Raw genomic sequence first — 21,318 nt, forward strand, 5'->3', positions numbered from 1 at the left:
AATCTTTTCCTTCCTAATGCAGGTATTTATTTGTGGTTTGCGGTATTTATTTGTTTATTTATTTCAAGCTGACACCATAAGCCCAGACACCATGTTTCCCTCATTAAATGAATATTGTCCAGTATGTACTGGCTAAAATTATGTGAATGGAGCCTTATTTCTTGGCATTCAGTCCAATTGCTTGCGTGTTATCCTCAGTCCTTCCTTTGTTGTCTTACAGTTCTTTTTCCAGACTAACATATCAACAACACAAACTTTCCATCTACATAGATAACACTCTCATCCAGCTTCTCATCAGCTTGCATCTTGATTGATGAGGCAAATTTCTCTTTGGCTTTAACCATATCACCCTTCCTGTTTGAATTATCCATTATCTATGTTAATTATCAATATCCTTTATAGTTCATCCAAATCTTTTAGTACTAATTGGAAGCTCAGGTCCCAGTTCTCACTGTCCCAGGGCATCAACCTCTAGAATTATAATGAAAAACAAACAAACAAACAAACAAACCTGCATTTCTTTTTACTGGGAGCAGTTTGTTTTCTTGAACATGTTCTCCCATACCCATATGAAATGTAATTCTTATTCAAACCTTCCTCAGAATCCTGACAGGATTTAAGTTGTTTTACTGTTGAGGTCATTACCTCTCAGTGCTGACTCATGGCTACAGTGTTCCCTTCTGACCATATCTGCATGTTTCCTGTCTTATAGGATGAACCCCTTAATAGTGGAACACCTTTATTGGAGCCTATTCAGCCTTGAACCCACCAGAATCATGATTCATAGCTAGGGATCTTATTTGGGATTAATCTGACCCAATGTCCACATCCTCATTAATGATGTAGTCTGCCTTTATAGTTTCTGAAGAGGAATAGACATATCCAGGGGGTGAGTCATCTCCTTCTAAAGTAGTCGTATCAAATAGGTCAGATGAATCTCACCCTCGAAGTGCTACTTCTAATTGTGGACTATAAAGGGAGGCAAGGATGACTGTCTCATAAACAACTAAGGTTAGGTGAGATAAACTCCACTATTCGTCCCTGTGATAATGTGCTGCACATAAACTTTATCAAGATTTAGAGAGAGAAACCAGGCTATTTGTGGAGAATACAGTGAGTGAAATTACTGAGTCTAAATACTAATGCAGGCAATTATAATAGTTCTTAAAAAAAAAGCATGCAAACAAAAGTGGAAATGAAATAATGAACTGCACAGAAAAAACAAAAAATCCACCAAAATTGCTGTTCTTAATCAATGCAGAGGTAATGCCACTGAGTTTGTGCTATAGCTTTCAGGCTGGGATCACCATCCACTGTGAGATGTTGTACCCCTGCCAGCTATCCCAAATAACTCCTGTTCAGGAGACCTGTTGTCCTTGGAAGAACAAAAGCTTCCAAGATAGGGAACACACAAACACACACAAATTAAAACCATAAAGTGCCAGTAACAAAGGCTACAGGGCAGTGTTACTCATCCTGCCAGAATTTTCCAGCCTTATTCCCCTATGTCGATGTGTATCATGTGGCCATGTCAATTCAGATCAGCCATACTTCATGCAGTTCTACAGCTTTTTCAGTTTTAATGATAGATGCGAGTGTTGGCTGTTGTGCAGAAACAGAACAAATTAAAGGTGTCTTATGGTAAGGACACAAAACAAAAGAGAGGTACAGGAATACTTCCTATGACTTAGTAAAAAATGAGGTTTTGAAAAGAAGGGAAACTCAGTAACTTTTGGAAGAACAGAAAATTAATATCAAGCAAAACCAGGAACTGAAATTTTTCAGGTTGATCACAAATCCCTGCTTCCTCTCTAAGTCAAAACTACTATTTTTTTATATATCCTCAGGCATTCATATACTGACAAAAAGAACATCTCATAACGGAGAGGATGGTGTAGAAAGCTTTTGCATATATCTGAGCTTGTTTATGTATATTAATTGATGTGATCCAAGAAATTTCCAGTTGGCTGCTTTTAAGCAGCAGGAAGTCTTCCCATGTTATTTCCTACATGCTAAATTTAAGGCACAAATAAATAAATAAACTAAAGCAATTATGAAGAGCCAAGAGATAAATGCTGCTCAGAATAATTTCAGCTGTTATTGGGTGATGTTGTCTGCCCTGGTCTATTGGAAAGGCTCAGGAAGCAGAAATAAAAAATGATTGCTGTGGTATCAGAGAGAAGCTTAAACAAATGTCGCCTGCCCATGAAAAACTCATCATTTGAATATTCGCAAAGCTTTCAAAGGTTTTAAGGGAGAGAAAAGCACTTTTTAATGCCTTTTTTATTTATTTATCTTTTGCTTTTACAGCAGAGAAGGGATTTTAATCTGTTGGTTTTATGGAAATTGATCCCACATAGCACTGTAAAACAAAAACTGTTTTTGGGAAACCTGCCAAAATGTCATCTGTCTGTTGAGGAAAAGTTTAACTGGAAGGCTTACAGATTGTTGAGGTTCCCCTAATGCCTTCTGAAGCACATAATTATAGAATCATAGAAAATACTGAGTTGGAAGGGACCCAACAAGGACCATAAAGTCCAACTTATCACTCCACACAGGATCACCCAAAAATCAGACCATGTGTCTTGACAGCACTGTGCAAACACTTCCTGAGCTCCAGCAGGCTCAGTGCTATTATCACTACCCTGGGGTGCCTGACCACCTCATGGGTGCAGAACGTTTCCCTAACCCCCAGCCTGACCCTCCCCAGTCCCAGCTCCATGCCGTTCCCTCAGGTCCTGTCGCTGTCCCCAGAGAGCAGAGCTCAGCACCTGCCCCTCCACTCCCCTCATGAGGAAGCTGTAGAGCAAGACCTTGGGGCCCCAAAATGGGGGGTTGTACTGAAAAATAATAAAAAAAATAAAAATAAAAAAAGAAGTCTTGGCATCCTAAAATGATATTTAGGATTCTGAAATGAGAACTTGGACCCTGAAAAGAGGCTGTGGGTCCTTAAAAGAGGCTTTGAGCCCTCAAAATGCGTGTTTGTACTGAAAAGGAGGCACTGAGTCCAAAAAACTTGAGGACAATTTTAATTAGCAATAAAAAGCAGGTTCTTTTAATATTTTGCTTACTGTATTTATTTTTTTTTCCATTTATTCCAGAAACCATGCTCATTTGTATGAATATTGAACCCTGGTTATTTATGCGTCCTTTTGAACCATCTACTTAATAGAACTAATCTAACATCAACATTTAGAACCTCATCCTATATGCTAACCTTAGCTTTTATTCAGTCAGGATAAAGCAGTCAAGGAGTTCATGTGTGTATGTCAAAGTAAATGAACATGTGTGCAGCACTATTATTTTCAGTGAAAGAAACAATTTATTTTAGCTTTTGTTGAACTGTTCGTTTGATGATTTTAATCATGAGATATCTTTATCCATCAGAAGAGTCTCACAGCTCCTTCAGCAGCTATCTATGGACACATATAATAATGAACTGTCCTCGAAAAAACCCGTTTTTCTAGTAGTATAACCTGCCAGCTAATAGCAATCAAAATTTAAGAACTTTCTGACTCAGAGGTTATATTTGGGCAACTATTTCCAGCAGTCATGGTTATCTTCCATGAATTTCTGTCCATGCCTTTTTGATTTTTACTTTTGACCTCTGTAATAATTTTTTGGAATCAATTGCACATTGTAATATGTGCTGCACTTTATGCTTGTTTTGAATCTGCTGTTGCAGAATTGAATATGGAACCTTGCACCGCACAAAATGTTAAATTCCCTAGTTTTTATCTTCTGTGGACAATTCTTTAACATATAAATGAGATGACAGTTCCCTAGCACAAGGAATGGATTGTCATTGATAAATATTAATTAAATTAATTATTGAAGAAATTCAGAATAAATGCTCTAGGACATTTTAATAAAATAAAATATATTATTTGACATTAAAATGCCCCCCAAATGAAATAACTTTAATTTTATTTTTTCTTTTATTCACATTTAATTTTTCATTCATTATTTTAAAGATGAAGACTTTTTTTTCTCTCGGTAAGCAAAATTTAAATGCTTCACAACTTGTAATTTTCAGCAGAATGGGAAAAAAGTTATCTGTTATCAGATTTGAGTCTGAATGTTCACAAAAAAAGATTATCATGCATATGAATTAGTAAAACTGTAAAAAACAAGCACCCTCACATTTACAATTACAAGGAATTATAGTCTTATGTTTGAACTAGAGTGGAAGTTCAGGAAGGGAAATTGCATCCCATTTAGGCCACATTCTATAAAAAAAAAATCACTCTGTCTTTTTTCCCTGAGTCTCTTATGGATAAAATATCACTGATTTCAAAAATGAAAACTATAAGCAAGTTCCATAGTGGTAACAATATATCAAATTCTAACATAACTACATCTTCCACTGGCAGCATCACTTCGCATTTCACCACAAACTTCTGCCTCCCACAGACAGGAAAATATACATTGCACAACACCAATTTCCCTTACTGTTTTAACTCAAAACATTAATATAGCAAATTATTTGTGGCAAATTACTGCTGGCATACAGCCATAGAATACATGGGTGATCTGTTATTTGTTTTGTGAGAATAACAGTTGGATATTTGCAGGCTGTGCTCACCTAGCTATCTTACACAAGAAGTTTCACTAAGGTTATAATGAGTGACTGTGGAATATTCTGACATTCTTGGGTAAGACTGTTAAGAAATATTAAAATCACATTAGTAATGGATACAGATATTTGTCCCTGGATCCCAAATAGAGTCAGGGTGCAAACTGGTTTGAAACCGGTAGTGATTTTGATTGCTGGAAAATGCTGGTTCAGTTGCCCTGAACTTAACTTTAGTTGCTATAAAACTTGAAATTAGGCAAAGTCAGGTGGTGATATTTATTTATGTGGCTTTGTTTAGTTTACTTTAGTTTTGTTTTAATGAAAGCTTGACTCAAAAATAGTCAGGTGTTTTCCTTAAATGACTTCTTGGCTGGTAACTCAAGAGGATGGCATGTCAAAGTGGAAGTTTCTCTTTGCAGATGCATAATAAATAGTAACAAATAAAACAAAATTCAGAGGAACAATCGTGCAGCTATTATGCAAGAATTCTTAGAGAAAAAAATATGAAACTATTATTTAATAAACAAGTTATGGAAGCAATAGCTCTCTCCTGGATAAATATTCAATTTTCTTTCTACAGATTACTGGAAAAGTAAGTCATGACCTTTGCTACCCAGGATTACATCTGTTTCAGCTATAAGCTGCCCATAAGTAGGTGCCAGCTACACTCACAATTGTAGAAAAATTGACCTGCATAGTCTGCACCCAGAATTGAGGTGCACAGGGTAGAACAGTATGTATATCACACAGATATATCAGTTATGGTGCTTCGAAGGAAGAGGGGGATGCCTGAGAATAAAAGGTTGTAGTCATGATAAAATTACTCAAGGATGGCCAGGGTTGGCCTGATTCCTCAGTGCAGTGGAGCACAGCTGAATTAGGTCAGGGCTGAAATCTTTAAATACTCAATGTCCCTTTGATTATGCTTCCTCTTGCCACAGCAGAGCAAGCTCAGGGCACTACAAAATTCAGTATCTGCATCGTGGTTTCATTGCTTGCAAAAGGGGTACTATATTGTTTCCCCATCTCAGATCCACCATAAAGATTTACTGTTTCTTATTCAGTGATTTGGATATGGGCAAAAAAAAAGATTTTAATGTTAACAAGTCACAACTCTGAAGTCTACATTGCTTTCCACATAGATGTAGGTGTGAAGCTGGAGGAGAGGATAAAAATTGAGGAGAATTCAAACAGCTGAGGAAATTAAATCCCTTTCTTATGCAAACAAGAGAAATCAGGTTTGCCAGCTGCCTGTGAAGGAGGTACTCGCTTATTTGCAGCATTCTCAAATCTTGCCTTTTTATTTTTTTTTCATTCAGATTGAAAATGTTTTCAGCTGAAGCCCAAGAGCCACAGCAAATAACACTGCAGATGCTGCGGCCATCAAGTGAGCTGATCCTTAGACAAAGCATGGCTTTGGGGAGACCCAATCTGTACAGATAGTACCAGTCTGGTGGTGAAACGCAGCACTTAAATTTCCCAAAAGCTTTCAAGGGAAGAAAGTACAAATCATGTGATGTCCCTGGACAAACTTGCAGCAGAAGTGACAGTCTGATCCTACTGGCCATGCTGCTTAAAAGGAAATAGAACATGTAGGGCATTTTTATATATATATTTATAAACAATAATTTATGCTAACTCCTCTTGGGAAGAAGTGGCTAAAAGGTCTATGAAATTAATGAAGCACATAACCATGCTTCTTGCTATTTGTTTCTTACAGAAGTCCAGTATAAGAAAGAAACTGAGCATGCAGCATGCCTGAAACTAAGTAGATCTGCACACCACAGAGATGGATGTGTCCCAAGGAAAGAAGAAATATTTACTGAGGTCTGAACGAAGCTGGCGCAAAGTTCTTTTTCGAAGTACTGATGCTGTGCTAAACTGTTCATTTCATTTATAAACAGGGCCTGTTGCAAAGCCAACGACAGGGAGCTAAAGGAAAAGTCAATGTCTCAGGCCAGAAACCTAACTGATATATACAAAAGACAAAACAGAAAAATGGTGTCCAAACTGGGAGATCCTCCTCACCTTTCTTCTCCAACTGCCTTGTCTAATTTAGGTCCTCTGGACTCGCTCCATGTCCCTCGTGTACTGGGGAGCCCAGAACTGGACACAGTACTATAGGTGTGGCCTCACCAGGGCTGAGTAGAAGGGGAGGATCACCTCCCTTGACCTGCTGGCAACAATCTTCTGAATGCACCCAAGGATACTGAGCCAGGGCACGTTGCTGGCTCAGGGGCTGGCTGCTGGCCACCAGGACTCCAAGGTCCCTCTGCAGAGCTACTTTCAGGCAGGTTACCTCCTGACCAGTATGGGTGTTTGGGGTTGTTTCTTGGGGTGAAGGATCCTGAATTTGCCTTTGTTGAACTTCATGAGTTTCCTTACCAGCCAACTCTCCAGCCTGTCCTTTATTATTGCACCCCTGCCCGGAAATACAAAAATTTGGACTCAGCCTCCAGTGGTCCAGCTTCCCTAGCTGCTTGTGGGGTGCTTTTTTGAAAAGTCAAAGGACCCTAAATGTCAAAGTGGGAATTTTTAACCAAGCTCTAGCTTGGTGCTCTGTAAGGAGAAGTCAAAGCTACCCAGCTCCTTCTCTGCTCAGCAGCAGCATCTCAAAGCGATAAAGCTGTCCAGAGAGCCAAGAGAGGAATTGAAGACCAAGACAATCCCACTTTTTTCCTCATCATCCCATACCTGGAACAAATACAATTGTTGGGGGGATAACAGAGTTGAATTGACTCTAGTTCTGCCTCATCAACTTTTTATCCAGGCTCTCACCTCCTTAGGAAATGCATAAAGCCATTAGCATCTGCCATGAATAAGGACCCCATTACAAAGCTGAAGGGTATGATCATTGGAAAAGCTGATTCACAAAATTTCTATGCAGGGTCCTAAAAAGAATTCCATAATCCAGAATTTCACTTTTTCTCAGTTCTATAAGAAGTGAAGGGTTCAAAGTACCAAATCTAATATTTACAGTATAGGAATTATTAACCAGGACAGACACTGATAGCAAAATGTTAATTTTCAAAAACATAAAATAAAAAAAATAAATAGGAGTAAATGGAAGCATGCTGGCAAGTTTTGCGCTGTGGGAGCTTTTTGAAGGTGAATATTACCCAGCAGGGAAGGGCCTGAATCGATCCTGCTGTTTTCCCTACGGGTTGCTCTGTTCAAATACAGGCAACACGGAAGAACTTTGGAGAAGAATGTATAATTTGCCAACAGATCTAATAAAATATGAAAAGCTGAGTCCACAGGGGATATGTGATCAGATATCTGTGTTTCAGGCAAAGTTGTTTTCCAGGACAACTTCAAGACAGAAGTAAATTTCAACTTCACATAATTTGTGAACTTTATAGAGCATGTCTAGAATTTTTATCTTAGATATAAGTGTACAAATATGTGTAGAAATAAACCATAGAATGGCTTAGGTTGGAAGGGACCTTAAAGATCATATTAATCTAACCCCCCTGCCATAGACAGGGATACCACCCACTACATCAGATTAGCCGAGGCCCCATCCTTGAACACCTCTAGGGATGGGGCATCCACAGATTCTCTGGGAAACCTGTGCCAGTGCCTCACCACAGTTACAGTGAAGAATTTTCTTCTGAAGTCTAATCTAAATCTTCTCTCTTTTAGTTTAAAACCATTCCGCCTTGTCCTATCATTATCTATCTGAGCAAAGAGTCCTTCTCCATCTTTTTTATAAGTCCGTTTTACTGAAAAGTTGAAATGAGGTCTACCCAGAGCCTTCTCTTCTCCAGGCTGAACAGCCCCAGCACTCTCAGCCTTTCTTCATAGGAGAGGTGCTCCAGCCCTCTGAGCATCTTTGTAGCCCTCCTCTAGACCCACTCTAACCGATCAACATTTATTGAGCCAATTCCTTATCCACCGGATGGTCCACCCTTCAAATCCATATCTTTTCCATTTAGAGACAAGGATGCTGTGTGGGACTGTGTCAAAGGCCTTACAGAAGTCCAAGTAGATGACATTGGTTGGTCTTCTCTTGTTGACTGAAGGCCACCAGATTGGTCAGGCATGATTTGCCCTTGCCGAAGCCATGCTGGTTGCCTCAAATCACCTCCTTGTCCTGCCAGTGCCTTGATACTGCTTCCAAGAGGATCCATTCCATGATAATACCAGGCACAGAGGAGACATTTATTGGTCTGTAGCTCCCCAGGTCTTCCTCTCTTCCATTTTTAAAAATAGGAGTGATGTTTCCCTTTTTCCAGTCACTGGGCACTTCACCTGACTGTTACTCTTTTTCAGTTATGATGAAATTCAGTTATGTAGGAGCTTGGCTACTATGTCAGCCAATTCCCTCAGGACCCTGGGATGCATGTCATCAGAGCCTATAGACTTGTAGTAATTAAGTTGTGTCAGGACATCTTGAACTTGCTCTTCACTTACAGTGGGAGGGACTCTGCACACCCATCTAGAGGTTTGGAGACTCAAGAGATGTGGGAAGCCTGATCACCAGTGAAGACCAAAGCAAAGAAGTTGTTAAGTACTTCTTAATTTTCCTCGCCTGTTATTACCAGTTTTCTTCATTTTTCAGAGGCAGTACGCTCACCTTAGTCTTTTTTTTTTTTTTTTGTGGCCAATGTACCCGTAGAACCCCTTCTTGTTATTCTTTGTATCCCTCACCAAGTTTAGTTCTGTCAGTGCCTTGGCTTTCCTGATCCCATCCCTGCACATCCAGACAGTGTTTCTGTACTCTTCCAGGGCACATGGCCCTTGAATGTACATATATATATAAAATGCATAGACAACAGGATGGTTTAAGTTGGCAACGTAAAACATAGTATATATGTATATATTTCCCACCTAATGTAACACTCATGCATTTATTTTATTTATTTATTTATTTTTACAATGTGTCAGAAAGGCTTTCTGATCATTTGGGCTCTGTTGTGCTACAAAATAAAGATGTGCTTTTACATTTTTTTCATGTTCCCAGTAAATCCCATTGACCAGTGCTAAACAAGTGATCTCTGAGATGAGAGAAAAGCAAGTAGGTTTTTGTGGGTTGGTTTTGTTTCAGGATGTTTGGCACTGACATTTCTTTTATACTGTTCACCTTGGTTTATATTTAGAGAACACATGATACTCTTCGGGTTTTGAAAATTTAACAAGACACTTCAAAATGATTTTACTGGCTTAAGAAAATGAAACTCTGCATTGTGTTGTCAAAAATCTTCATTTTGTTACACTAAGTAAAAATATTGTATATTTCATAAATGTCCACAAAATCATATTTTGAAAGCTATAATAATCTGGAACAGTTGCTCATTATGCAATTTATGTGTAATAGCAGTAACAACTCTCTGAAACCCCATTCATTAGAGGATAACAAAGCACTGAAAACAGTCATTAAGCCTGATAACTATTGCTCTTCCACCCTTTTGTATAGTAGAACAATGGATAAATTATCTGAGCAGAAAGATCTGGTTAGGAGTAGTCTGCTACAATTTAATTCACTATTTTAAAAATCTACATAGCAGGAAAGTCACAACAGCAGTTACCTGCATCTCAGTGGAGGAAGGAAAGACAGATTTTGCAGTCTGAGGTACTAATAAACTCACATCTCTGTCACTACTCAAACTCTTACAGTCTTAATTCATTGAATGGCACCATACATTTATACAAATGAAGAACTGAAGAAAAGATATATTAAGTCAAAATAGGAAATCTAAGAAAAGAAGAGAGTCTAGAGAATTGTCTTTTCTTTCTCACACAGTGGTTGTCACTCAGTATTTGTCAAACTCAATGTAGGCTTGGTAAACAGCAAGGCCTTGCCAGAGTAAAAGGATCTGAACAACACTGAACACTGCATTTTGTTCCAGGACCCAAGGAGTTCCCTCCCTTTCAGCACTCTTTATCTCATGTGATGACAAGATTGGACAGAAAGTAAATTACCAGAAAGACCTTTGCTTCCCCTTGCCTGTTCTAAATATTAGAGGATATTGACCTCCAGTCCTGTTTTATTTGAAGGAGTTCTGAATTATTTTCATGTCCTTACGAATCAGATAACATAAATCACACCTAGGCCCCATGGCAGTTAGTATTACACTGCTCCATGGTTAAATCAGATGATGCTACAAGGGAAAAAATCAACAGAGGCTTATCCAGTATTGACTCATGCATGCTTCCTTCCAGCCATGTTATGAATTATGCTAATACCCAGAGGTCAGAAATGAGATTAGAGACTTACTGTCTAAAATGCTTTACAAAACAACAGAAAAAAAATATATATTAATGTTCTTATGTGCTTTTGGACTAAAGATGAAAGACAGACAAGGAGGAGGCAAGAAATTTCACCATTCTCTTGTTACAGATGGGGATTAGAGAGATCAAGTCTCCCTGAAATTCTGCAGACTGCTGTTTTTTGGTCAGGCCCTTAGTGTCTTATCAAAGAAAGGAACCCGTGTCAGAGGCTGGATCCAGTCTCCAGAATCCTAGCCCATAACAAAAAAAAAAAAACAACTGAAATTAAATTATGATCTCTGCTTCTCTTATACAATAAGGAAATGTATTCAGAAGAGGGATCTCCTCTGCCTTTCATGAGACATTTCTGTGTCCTTTACCTGATCAGAGGCTGGTGTAATGCTACCAGTGACGCATGCACAGTGACGGATATCACTGACAGGTGAAAATAGTCAAACATGACAGGAACATGGTGGTGCAGACCTCTCCGGGGGTGGAAGTGAAGACACAGTGTACGGCTGCTGATCATGGGAATGGCTGGAACATCTCTCAGCCTGGAAGAGAAAGAGGTTTACAAGGATTAGTGAAAGCTTGAGTTGTCACAGCCTATAACGTGATACAAGCAGCAGTCTGGGAGGTGGCTTGAGCTGAATTTTTATCACTGCCTGGTAACATTCACAGCTTCAAGAGAGCTTACATAACTGATGAGTACCTTGAATTGTACTTATTATTTATATTTATTAAATTTGTATTTACACTAGACATAAGTAAAAATATAAGGAACAAAAGAGATAGATAATGCAGATCCAATTTCCCTTTGTGATCACCCTTGTTGTCCACCTATATACTAGTTCTGGAATCATCAAGAACTAATAAATAACCAAGTGATATTCAGTTAGCAAAGTGCTCAGCTTGCTTGAATGTTCATAGCTAGAAAAGATCACTAATTGTGATTTTTAGTGTACAACCAATCTATTTTTCCTTAGGCAATCTGTGAGAGGTAAAAGCAGTCCTGTGTCAGAGCACTGAACATATTCAGAGTATCTTTCTAGATAGCTGATCTTCTGGAAAACTTTTTGCAAGAGGTCAGGCAAAGGAGTAGGTTAAGTAACTGCAGAGAAATTATACAATTAGCACTAGCTTCTTCTATTTTCAGTAAATAAAACCTAATGCTTTCATTTCATTGTTGATTATAACTATCCTAGAACAGCTTTCCTAGTGTGCAGTCAGCCATATGACATCCAAGACATCTGTAAAGCATAAGAATGAGATGTAGATCTGAGACCATGCCTAACTACATCCTCCCAAAGTGCAAGTCATTCCTAAAAAAAAAAAAAGAATTATTTTACAGCATTAAAGACACTTCTGATGTAAGTCAATTGCTTTCCAGAGCTAAGAAAAGCTATAATGTCTTGGTTGAGTATGGTGTCGTCCCAAGCAATGTTTCAGTGAGGTTTGCAGAATACTTTTCTATAAATACCACTGCTTTTGTTTAAAGTAAACCAGATTAATCATTCAAATGATAACAGAAATGAAATGTATGCTTTACGCCACAATTTCGCAATAATGTGAAAGTTGCATTTCTTTTTTATTTTTGGCTTTCATTTATGTTTCTTCTCTCAGCTGGTGACTGATGGTCCAGTCCCACCTGCTTTTGTGAACAAGGTTTCACTTGTGTCTTGAAGATAAAGGAAACACATGCCTAGAAATTTGTTAAGATGCTTCTGGATATGAATAAAAACACATGAAACACAGCTTCTGAAGTCATCAGAAGCCTTTTCTATGATTCAGCAAGGTTGAATAAGGTCTAGGATTACACTTACTGCTATGTCTCAGGAACAGATGCTATTTCCATTTCACCAAGATTTTGGAATCAAATGCAGTGGGAAGAGATCAAAGTCAATGGGAAGACTTTTTCCTCCTAAAATATCAAGACCGCTTTGGTTTTCTCTCACAAGAAAAGCACTCAACATGCTCATACACATATCTTCAGCCTTTAGTTGTCTCCTGAGATAAATGCTTTCCTGAACAGCAGCCCCTTTCACATGGAAGTCAGTGATGATATTTCCTTTGACTTCAATAACAGTAGAGATAGAGCAACACTTAAAACTCACACTTAAAAGAGAAAAAATGTTGTTCATTAATAGAGGAGTGTGAGACACACTTTTCAAATAGAGATGAGAAACAGAAGGACTTCAACACTAAGGAAAAGGAAAGACATATCAAAGACATCCTTTTTCAAAAGGACTCACTTCATCAAAGTCATTTCCCAATTGAATAAACCCTGCATTACCAACTGAGCTTTAAAACAGCACTTACTGTTGTTCACTATCAGTAAAGTGCAGGTCCAACTTGAGCTGAAAGTCTGCCTCACTCAATGCATCTTCCACCTACAAAAGAGAAAGGCAAAGTTATCTTTATAAATTGGCACCTACAATAGTGAAGACAAAGGAGGATGATTTTTCCTAATAAATTGACTCACTGGTACCTTCATCCAACAGATCCCACCAACAAGATTATCCTTCTCTTAGGGTCAGTGAAATATTGGATTGGATTTTGTGAGACAGCACATGAGGACAGCTGTCAGTTCATTACACTAACCTGGAGAAGTCAACATTGGAAAACACTACCAGCTTGGCACAGCTGAAGTAACTATAACCTAAGGAAATAACTAAATTAGAGTGGAAGAGTGATTAAGCTGCCCAAAACTGTGTTTTATTCTTTTGGGATGTCTTTTCTTCCACGGCAATGTATGTTTAGTAGAATAAAAATAAAATAAAAAATTGTTACTATCAACATAAATGGAAATGTGAACAGAAAATCACTCAATTATCAAAATACTCCTTTTCTGTGAGTATAAGTATCCTTTGCTGTGCACCATAGTACACTGGAAAAATATGGGAACATAGGTGGAAAAGCAGAATTGCACACTGGGGATCAAGTAGTACAGAGACATATTTTTACCCTAATTTAGGCACAAAAAAAGTAAGGTGAGACATCTAGATTCGGTCTTTTGTCAGGGGAAAGCAACAAGTACACACATGCAGTGAGATGACCCATTTTGAAGCTCACATCTACAAAGGATAATTGATTTGTTTGTGCCTGTCTCTTTCCATTGACAACAGATGGAGCATGGACAAATACTTTGCTCTTGATATATTCAAATTTTAAATGGCTTAAATTAGGAAAAATTGACTACTTTTTCCAGCACATTAGCACCCTCTTAATATAATATACAAAAAATATACTGAAGACAATATCAGAGGCATCTAACCCACTCTAACAGGTAGGATCCACAAAATACATAGCTTAGAACATGTTTAGTTACATTTCCCAAAGCTGAAACTCCATCTGCAGTGTGCCTTTTTCTGTGGAAGCAAGAAAAATTAGAGCCAAGGACTGGTTGTACTTTGTTGAAAAAATCAATGTAAAATGTAGACCCTTCCAAAGTAATATGGTGTTTCTTCTAGCATGATCACAGGCACTGAGATGTGAGAAGAAAATTCCAGCCTCTGTTTACTGAAAATGTGCCTTCTCTTTTGTGTTTGTCTCAAAACATCTGGAAGTATGTCTTTCAGCAAAAAAAGACTTTTTCCTTTTTAATGAGCTGTTGTCACTAAAAATCACAGTTGCTGGCAGTTGCAAAAGAAATAATCATTATTGAAGCTACAGACTGAATTTAAACTAGGAATTAATCTCAAGTATAGAGCATCAGACAAAGCAAACCTCATCTGCCAACAGAGGGTTGAAATTTTGGGTCTGTGCCTAAGTACTGCTGAGCACCTGCAACTGTCACTGAAATTAGCTTGAGTTTAAACAAGTTCAATAGCTTCAGAGACAGAAGGCTAGTGACACTAGCCCAAAACAGGCTGAGGCAATGAACAGGTATCTGAGAGGTATTCACAGCTGCACAGGATCAAGCATTACTGTGCAACTGTACAATAGGGTATATTTAGTCCCACAAGTGGATTGAAATTAGACTTCACAGCACAGTGTAAGAACCCATATAAAATCATGTCACAGTTGTCACTAGAGAGATCGCATGTTTTTCTTTATATATTGGAGATGTATATAATAAAGCAAGAGAAAACTGGACTGTGGTTCTATACTGGAATCTTCATGAGAAAATAGCATTTAAAGGTTTATGCATGAGTTGAGTATCTAAAGCTCTCCACAAACACAGCCTATCTAGAAGTTAATCCAACCCTCAGACATAACAGCTACATGCAAAAATTACATGACACAAGTTAATATACAGCTTTGATTCTTGCTAGACTTCACTGTGTTTTACTTTTCTTCACATATTAGAACAAAAGTATATAAGATCCTTTACAGGAGAGAAAATGAAATGGCCTTTCCATAACTCACACTGAAGAGACTTTGAGATTTCTATCATTTATTTGTCAGTCTTCTGTATGCAATAATATTGTCCTTAAATGAAATATTGGTTGCTCCTTTAAGCACTACTGGGACTATTATGGTGTTTTTCACAGTTATTTACAAATGGTAATTGCCCAACAGTGTGATAAAAAAACAGATTTTTTTTTCCCTGAAGAAAAGATGTAAAGTTTTAAATGAACCTACTCAAGAAATCAGCTTGAAAACAAATCTCTGAAATATAATTCATGTTTGACTGTCTAAGCCAGGAAGTGGTCCTTCCAGAGAAGCTATGAAGGGTCTTCTGATGTTTTTTAAAAAGTTCTTCAACTTCTCAGCAATAGTAATGATTGAAATCACAACTCATGAAAGAGGAGATAAAGATCTTTATTTGTAGAAATACATTCGTATGAAAGAAGGAATATTATTATTTTCCCTAATATTCCATATAACTAAATAAAAGTAAGGAAAATTCAGAACATCTGACCTCTGTGAAATGTTTCACATGCTGATCTCGTGTCCAGTCAAAAATGAAATAAGACAGTTCTGAAGAGAGATTTTGAAAGCTTTCTTTGAAATAAGTACGTGCATTTCCCCAGCCTCCCCTGCCCCCCCCCCCACTAAATCAAGTAAGGCTGAAATAAATTAATTTTGTTCTTTCAGATTTGATTAATTCTTCCTTGTTTGCATAAGTTTTATATTACTCTGTACTTTCTTGTAACACCATCTTGTGTCTTGTGGGAAGTTCCTCATCGTTGGGATGGGCCTATATTTTCCCCAGTGTTCCTACCTTGGCCCTTAGCTTGTGCCAAAAACACCATATTTGGCTGTGAGCACACAAAATTCTCCAGAAAGCACTGTCCAGAAATCAGGCTGGTTTCTAGCCTCTGCCTCTCTCACCAACGGAAAGAACTGATAGGGAGATGCATTTTATTAAACACTGTTTGGAATCTGTTCAATAAAAAGTATTTGCATATAAAAGTAGATGTAGTTTATGCAAGAAAGAACATATAGAAACCAAAATACTCATATTTCTGCTGAACCAGTCTGGAATCAAAGGCATCATTTCAGTTTTTATTTCTAAGTTTTCAGGTTTACGTTTACTTTTTTTTTGGTTTAGTTTCTAAGAGCTGCAATAAAAGTTGTAACTGAAGTTTCCAGCATCCTTGTGATGTACTACCATAATATTTAACAGTTTAGCCAGGATGTCAGACTGAATCATCTGGCTGTCCCATCTCACTTAAATTTCTCTGTAAAGTACAAAATCTAATATACCATTATATCCCAGCATGCCTCACCCTGTCCTCTCCCAGCTGCTAAATTGTCCCCAAATGGAGCCAGCAAGCAAGGAGACAAGTTACCTGTTTTACTGCTTGATGAAAAAGGCAGTGCTCCTTCTTTAATAGGAATGAAAGCAAAAGCTTATGAAAATAAATTAGACTTTGTAACACTAAAGGCTGCCTCAGCCCTGCAATATTGTTTCCTATGAATTCAAGGAATGCTGCATTCTGGGATAATACAGAAAAAGGCATCTAATAAATGTCAGAGTTTTAAAGAACCATTTATATGGTGAAAGGTATGCTCAGTGTGACTTCTAGATGGATAATTGAGGCTTCTTCCATATAACACCAAAAAAAAAAAAAAAAAGAAAAAAGAAAACAATCTAGTCTGAACATGCACACTGCAATTCTTTTTTTTTTTTTTTCTTTTTTTTCTTTTTTTGTACTGAGCCTATCTCATCTACAGAACTACCCTAGCACCATGAGGAGAAAGCATACTGCTCCCTTGATGTAATATTTGAATATGCCAGCTCTGGCAGCAGAAACTACAAGGAGCCTATAAACCCAACACTCCCGTTACCCAACCTAACAGCCTTGCCCATTTACAGAGAAAGCAGCAAACAGACTCACGCCTCTCAACCAAAAACGCCACCATAGAACACAACAGGAACACATAGGGCTGGCATACTCTGTGTGTTAAATAAGTTAAGAAGTGATGAACAGAGACAATATTCAAATGGCTTTGCTGAACTCAAGGTATTTCTCCAAAGCCCAGTTGCAGGAATTGCATCCGACATTATGTGATAGACATGCAATACCATCTCTGAACAGTAACTGAAAATATAATAGCTTTTATTCTGAGCAGGGTGCCCTGTTAAGTGACACAATTTGCTTTTCCCCATATTTATGATGATTTTTTACAGTCACAGAGGACAAGATATAACAGCAGAAAACAGAGAACTGGGAGCATTAATCATAAGTGAATTGTGCGAACCTGCTAAATGCAAGAAGTTTTATAAACCTTTAATTTTTGCATTTGACTCTTTTTAATACCTTCAGAAATGCATTTTGGGTGAACAAAGCTGTTTATCCTCTTGTTCTACACCCTTGAAAAGCCAAAGCAACTTCATCACACAGAGATAATGGAGCTTTCCCTTTGTAAAACCACTCTGTAAGTACAGAATTGGGCAGGTGTTCTTTTCCCAAGGAACCTCCTATATAAAGGTGTGATGGGCACAGTGCATGAGTCAGGACAAGTTTTAGCTGCAAGGAATATCATGGGATTATTTCTTTCATTTTGTGAGGTGCATAGCTTTCTGAATATTAATGCAAAAATCATCAGAAATCATCCCTGCTCAACACAGCGGAAACCGCTGTAATTTGAGGGGAGGGATATTTAATCAAAGATGTTCCACTGTGGAAGGATAAAATTAATATTCAATTAAGCATGTTGGAACATTTTTCTAACGAATATTAATAACCTTGCACTTAGTATTTTTTCCTATGAGCACAAAACAACAGTTCTAGGGAGGAATAAATTGATCAAACTGCATGTAAAAAAAAAAAAAAATAAAATAAAAGCGGGAGGGGAAGGGAAGCATTTGAAATGAGCTTAAATTAGGTTCTCCAGCTGTTTCAATTTAGATCTAGATATAACCCAGGTATGTTTGGGTTGAAATAAGTCAAAACATAAATTACAAATCTCTTCATGCTCAAATGTGAAGTTACAAAGTGAAGGACAGACAAGTATCTCTGGCCCCAAATCCAAGTTCAACGCATAACATTTGATTCACACTGGCTGCACTAGTACTGATGTACTGGAGTATGTCAAAAAGTTACTCCACTGGGAAGCCAGGGTGTGGACTACTCGTCATGATAGATGCAGTGCATAGGGTCTGACCTAATGCAGATGTTTTCTGTGTTGGCATTCACATCTGAACAAATGACCTCATGCACCCTCATCAACAGAGATAATGATAAATACAGGATCTCCTTCTAAGGCAGATACTGATGAGAGGTCAGATAAGCCTTGCCATTACCTCCCTCAGTTAATATTGACCTGTGACAACACAGGAACCCCACGGTTACATCTCATATGGAAGTATTGTGTGATGGACACCTAAAAGTTAGGTAAGAGCAATCCCAACCCTCCTGTTTTTTATGGGTATCCCAAGACAACTCACCCTTTCGCCATCCAGAAGCAGGTGTACTCTGAAGTTCATTGTTTCATTAAGAATGATCTCTTCGTTCCTGTACAAAATCTGAAATATTCTGCTGTAAACGTTGTTTTCATGCACGCAGGCCGAGCAAAGGCTGGAATCACCTGCACAAAACACAGACAGACTACCAGTGTGATTTCTGCAGGGAGACTATTTTCTCTCCTACACTTCATGATTATCTAGGCCAGTTGTATTAGCACTTCTAATTAAACACTTGCATTATCAATAATTAATGTTAATGAAGCAGGTTGTTGTTGTGGATTGCAGGTTCCCAAGCATGACACTTAAAGAAAACAGATGTTGTTCATCCAACAGAAAAAGGTGCATGCTTTAGAATGAAACAGATTTTCACCTGAAGCCCACTGCTTATTAAATCTTCTGTCACTGACAGGAACAGAGCTTGGCTTGCCTAGCTGTACAAAACTACATTGTAGGCAACACTTACTACAATGAGTTCCTTCCAGAGGAGTCTGCAATACCTGTGTGACCATTTAATGAGCAATTGGGCACCCGAGTGAGGTACTTTCAAATGGAGTCTTGGCTTTTAATCTGAATCACTTGCTAATTCTACTTCCATTGCCCCTGAGCAAAAACAACTTCCAAAATGTATTCAGAGCCAGCTTTACCTTTTTTTTTTTTTTTTTTCCAGCATTCAGCTCCATAGCGACCTAAGCTTTTGAAATGTAATCCTTTAGCAAATGGTATTTTGGAACTCTCCTGATGAGGTGTGCTTAAAAAAGGTGTACTGGTATCAGTCCTTCAAAGAGAGAAAGATCTGTGATCTTCATCAGAAAGCCAGCAAGTACATGATTTTTAAAAAGAATAACAGTTTTTCAGGAGGTACTTCCGGGAATTTGGGTCTTTGCAGAATTGTTTTGAGCTCAGGTAGGATAAAAGACCAGGTCAAGAAGTCTTGGGGACTGCTGGTTTGTCAAGAGCTTCAAATCAGGACAGGTCTGTTCTGCTGTGCTAAAGCTACTGCTGCATAACTTGTAGAGCTGCTGAATACATAACTTGCAATCAGAAGTTGGTGAGTTGATACTGACAAAGGACTAAAGATTTCCAGAGGGAACATTTATTTAGGATGGAAAAAAAAAGGGAGAGGATTTAAAAAAAAAAAAAAAGTACTAAAGGTCCTGGGACAACAATTGTCATAATAATGAATTATAATGATTAGCTTTTGTGGCACCTGTCTGTTGGAACTGGAATAGTTCCAGACAAAGAAGCACCTTCTTGAAAAAAAAAAAAAAAAAAAAGAGGGGGAAGGAGGAGAACAAATGAGTTGATTAGAAAATGATAGTACTTGTGCTAATTAACTAGCAGGACCAGGACCATAGGTCTATCGATATAAACTACATTCAAATCATTTTCCTGTCACTGACTTTTACCAAGCACACCCAAGATCAGCCTGTGTTTCACTCTGCTGTTGTCTTCCCAGCTCATATCCTTCACAATAGCTCCGCATAAGTCCAGACAGCCTAGATAAATGCACATTTATTTCCTTGTGCTACACCCGTTAGGCTAGAACGTTTCAGCCTGATTAGCTCTTCAAAGCATGCAGTCATATTTATTTTAATTTAAATCTCATCATATTAGAGACACTGCAAAAATCATATTAGGGGTATAATGCATTCTTATTCCTATCTGGCAGACAAAGGGAGCTTTATGTTATTTGATTTGGATATTGATATACTGGTACTCTTCTAAGATGGAAAGTTTAATGTCATTTACTTTTCAAATGCACTCCTGCACAGACCACTGCTAGTGTGTAATTGCTTTAGGAGCTGGAGTTGCAAGGTGGCACAAAGAGTCATTTCTCTTGTTGGGAAGGTCGAAATCAAAGACAAGCTACTACGCTTAGGGATGTCTCAAATCCGTGCGTGTGGGTATACTACAGGGCCAAAAATTGCTTAGTTTTAAGAACACAGATATAGCTTTGCAGAGATCTGGCAGAGAACTGCAGCAGATGAGTGCCTGATCATCCCCTAAGCAAAACCCATCCCTGCCTGCTTCAACGGCCGCCGCCTGCTTCTCCACCTCCTGAAGGATGACATAAGGCTGTGGCAGGAGATCCCTCAGAGGAGAGCTCAGCAGCACGAAGACATCTCAGCAATGCTGATGGCAATGCAGGCGTCCTGCCCCTCAGAGCAGAGGGGATGACAACATCCCCGCAGACGCCGCTCGTCAGGCAGCAGGACTCACTCACGCACCTTGTGCTTTGTTGTGCAGGCAGCAAGTCGGCTGCGCCGCTCTGCTTCAGCTTCTTCCACTCACAAAGTGGTACCCATGCCAGACAGGCGCTTCTTTAGCCTGCTCCACAAAAACCTTGTCATCATCCTGGGAACTTTTACAGATTTCTCCTTCTTCCTGGGATGCCTTCTGACAGCCCTGTCTTTTGAAACCCACAAACTTGTCTGCTAGCAGACACCGTGGCAGGAAGGTTGGCGTTTGCACGGCTGACGTTCTTTAGAGCTGGTTGCTGGCAGAAGAAGTAGCAGATGTACACCTGTGCACACACTCCTCTGGCACAAAGCATAGGGTGGCAGGAGAGCAAAGCTTCAAAGACTCCCCCTTTCTAGCAAAACCTCAGTTACCCCAACAGCTCTAGGATGTGCCTGCACTGCTCACCACTCATGTGCAGTCCAAGGAAGAT

The 21,318-nt window shown here is 38.6% G+C and overlaps 1 protein-coding gene and 1 long non-coding RNA gene across 5 annotated transcripts in view; one reads left to right on the forward strand and one right to left on the reverse strand.

Annotated features, from left to right (window-relative positions):
- FAM135B (family with sequence similarity 135 member B) overlaps window positions 1-21,318 on the reverse strand; it is a 211,795-nt gene that overhangs the window by 66,012 nt on the left and 124,465 nt on the right. For all 4 annotated transcript variants that reach the window (XM_068672707.1, XM_068672704.1, XM_068672706.1 and 1 more), the window contains 3 exons: window positions 18,630-18,769; window positions 13,109-13,179; window positions 11,170-11,343 (listed from right to left, as the gene is read on the reverse strand). In XM_068672707.1, the coding sequence (XP_068528808.1) occupies window positions 11,170-11,343; window positions 13,109-13,179; window positions 18,630-18,769 (385 nt within the window). The remainder of the gene's footprint in view (window positions 1-11,169; window positions 11,344-13,108; window positions 13,180-18,629; window positions 18,770-21,318) is intronic.
- On the forward strand, window positions 5,521-8,518 carry LOC137851522 (uncharacterized). Its single transcript, XR_011093266.1, has 3 exons — window positions 5,521-5,814; window positions 5,896-6,168; window positions 6,297-8,518. It is a non-coding gene; the product is annotated as an uncharacterized lncRNA (long non-coding RNA).

Source organism: Anas acuta, chromosome 2 (assembly GCF_963932015.1).
Source record: "Anas acuta chromosome 2, bAnaAcu1.1, whole genome shotgun sequence".
Taxonomy (NCBI): Eukaryota; Metazoa; Chordata; class Aves; order Anseriformes; family Anatidae; genus Anas; species Anas acuta.